The sequence below is a fragment of the Eimeria acervulina genome, genomic scaffold (assembly GCF_000499425.1).
Source record: "Eimeria acervulina Houghton genomic scaffold, Eah_scaff1652, whole genome shotgun sequence".
Taxonomy (NCBI): Eukaryota; Apicomplexa; class Conoidasida; order Eucoccidiorida; family Eimeriidae; genus Eimeria; species Eimeria acervulina.
The window spans coordinates 4,057-5,186 of record NW_013550161.1 but is presented as its reverse complement, the minus strand read 5'-3'; the positions used below and the strand labels follow the sequence as shown (position 1 = coordinate 5,186).

Here is a 1,130-nt window from a genome sequence, read left to right as displayed (position 1 = left end):
ATAATATATATATATAATATTAGTAATAATATTAATAATATATATAATATAATATACCCATAATATTATATTAAATATATAAATCACAGTAAATATATAAACAAACAAATAAAATAAATAAATTAATTAATTAATTAATGCATTTAAAAGTAAATAATTGCTTGATTAATTAAACAAACAAGACTGAAGAAGATAAAAACAAAATAAATAAACAATAAATAGTTAGAGAGCAACATAAAAAACAAACAAAGAGATAAAAAGCTTTTCTGTTTGCATGCAGTCAAACCCCTGTTAGGGTTTAGTGTTTAGGGTTTAGGGTTTAGGGTTTAGGGTTTAGGGTTTAGACGCGGAGGTCTATAATTTTTATATCGGGGCTCACATCTCCCACAAACACGCGCACTGTCTCGTTGCTGCTGTTGCTGCAGCAGCAGCAGCTGCTGCTGCCGCTGCTGCTGCTGCTGCAGCAGCCGCAGCAGCAAAGCTGGGAGGCCTTGAGTGCATTTGGTTTATATGGAAGCAAATGCTGCTGCAGCAGCAGCAGCTTTTGCTGCTGCAGCGAGAAGACACAAAGCCTTCTGTCGTCGCCGCAGCTCAGCAGCAGCTCCCGTACCCCCTCCTGTCGCTGCTGCTGCTGCTGCTGCTGCTGCTGCTGCTGCTGCTGCAGCGAGAGGAGACAGAGCTGAGTTAGTGCTGCTTGATGAGGAGACAAACGAGCAGAGGGCTTCCAATTCAGACATGCGTTTCTTTCTGTTGCTGCAGCAGCAAAACACAAACACCAAATGCATATTGCAGCAGCTGAGCTGCTGCTGCTGCTGCACTTGCTGCTGCTGCTGCTGCTCCTCCTCCTCCCGCTGCAGCAGCAACTTACGCAAACAACAGCCACAAAGAAAGGCAGCATCACTTGGAGCAGCAGCAAAAACAACCAGAGCTGCTGCTGTTGCATCAGCACCAGCAGCAACAACAGCAGCAACAGCAACAGCAACAGCAACAGCAGCAGCAGCAGCAGCAACAGCAACAGCAACAGCAACAGCAGCAGCAGCAGCAGCAGCAGTTGCTGACATGTATATTGCAGGATGTTGAGGGATCCGTCTCCCAACCCCACAGCCACCCAACGGCCGTCTGCATGCACT

At 45.2% G+C, this 1,130-nt stretch overlaps 1 protein-coding gene across 1 annotated transcript in view; it reads right to left on the bottom strand.

Moving 5' to 3' along the window:
* Positions 1 to 506: 506 nt before the first annotated feature.
* Positions 507 to 1,130, bottom strand: part of EAH_00061910 (hypothetical protein, conserved) — a gene marked incomplete at both ends in the record, with an annotated part of 2,526 nt that continues 1,902 nt past the window's right edge. The window contains one exon of the mRNA XM_013396952.1: positions 507 to 753. Coding sequence (XP_013252406.1) covers positions 507 to 753 — 247 coding nt within the window. The remainder of the gene's footprint in view (positions 754 to 1,130) is intronic.